The following is a 1,159-nucleotide window of genomic DNA, read 5'->3' as shown; positions in this document are numbered from 1 at the left end:
TGAATGGTGAAATTGTTAGTGTTTCCACATTTTTTCCTGTAAATGTATAAACTCTTCTAAGAATAACATACATGTCTTATTCTTTTTAGCGCCTAGCTTAGGAACTATTCAGAAAATACGTAGTAAATTGTAGACTTATAGTTATTTATTTATTTTTAACTGGTTTCATATACTATTTCTTTAGGCTCTCTTGGCAAAAAAATTCTGAATATATTTGGTTTCTCTACACGTTGACTAAACTCTTATACCCTTCACCAACAGCAAACGTTTATTTCATGTCATGCTGAACATTCACCCTGGCTGGGGTGAGCTGCGTCTGAGGACAGCGTAGTTAACAGTGGTATCGACAGGGGAGAGCGTTCACTATCAGTCCGGGGCGGTCATTTGTAGATCATTCCACGTTTCTCCCCTCTCAGAACTTGTCCTTATTTTGGAGCCGAAACTAAAAGAAGTCCCATCTTTGATTGCTAGAAATAAAGCCATGTGTCATTTCTTACCATTGTTTGGGTTTGTAGTGCATGTACGATGATTTTAATATTCTGTCCCTTTTTAGACAGGTGCTCTAGTCCACAGCTACAGGGGAACAGGTGGAATCTTCGAGGTTTGCTGGAATGCAGCGGGAGACAAAGTTGGAGCCAGTGCATCCGATGGTTCAGTAAGTCTAGTAGAATGTTCCAGAGGGGTGTGCGTGCGTGTGTGCGTGTGTGTGCGTGCGCAGATCTGGAATGTGGCTTCCTGTGGTAGTGACTACCAATGTGTTCTTTTCAAAATAAGTTTTATGACGTATTCTTTTTTTCTGAACGTGCTATTTTACTGTCCTGAAGTAATACAACGTTTAGACTCTCTGCTGACAGAGACTTTGTAATCAAGCTGTAGACATTAATTTAGATTTTTATATGTGCCTTCATTAGCGAAATTAAGTCCAGCAGAGTACCCCTTTGAGTTTTCAATGCCTGTTTTGACCTTCTCACCAATGAAGAGTGTGGAGTGCAGGGGAAGGCGGATGTGGGCAGTTGATCTCTGCTCTGAAGGGGGCGTAATCCTGAGAGGTTTCAGGGTGCGCTTGCAGACTTGCTAATGATGGCTGTTGAGGCTCTCAAAGCACAGGGAAGATGGAAAGAGCATTGCCATTAGCCGTTTCCTGAAAGCTCAGCGTCGT

General features: G+C 42.1%; 1 protein-coding gene across 3 annotated transcripts in view; it reads left to right on the top strand.

Moving 5' to 3' along the window:
• The window catches only part of LOC102478422 (TBL1X/Y related 1), a 67,030-nt gene that overhangs the window by 62,786 nt on the left and 3,085 nt on the right, over positions 1-1,159 (top strand). For all 3 annotated transcript variants that reach the window (XM_027767175.1, XM_006165661.3, XM_006165662.3), the window contains one exon: positions 554-655. In XM_027767175.1, the coding sequence (XP_027622976.1) occupies positions 554-655 (102 nt within the window). The remainder of the gene's footprint in view (positions 1-553; positions 656-1,159) is intronic.

This window comes from Tupaia chinensis, unplaced genomic scaffold (assembly GCF_000334495.1).
Source record: "Tupaia chinensis unplaced genomic scaffold, TupChi_1.0 Scaffold143985_1, whole genome shotgun sequence".
In the NCBI taxonomy this organism is placed as follows: domain Eukaryota; kingdom Metazoa; phylum Chordata; class Mammalia; order Scandentia; family Tupaiidae; genus Tupaia; species Tupaia belangeri.
This window is presented reverse-complemented; position numbering and strand designations above follow the sequence as displayed.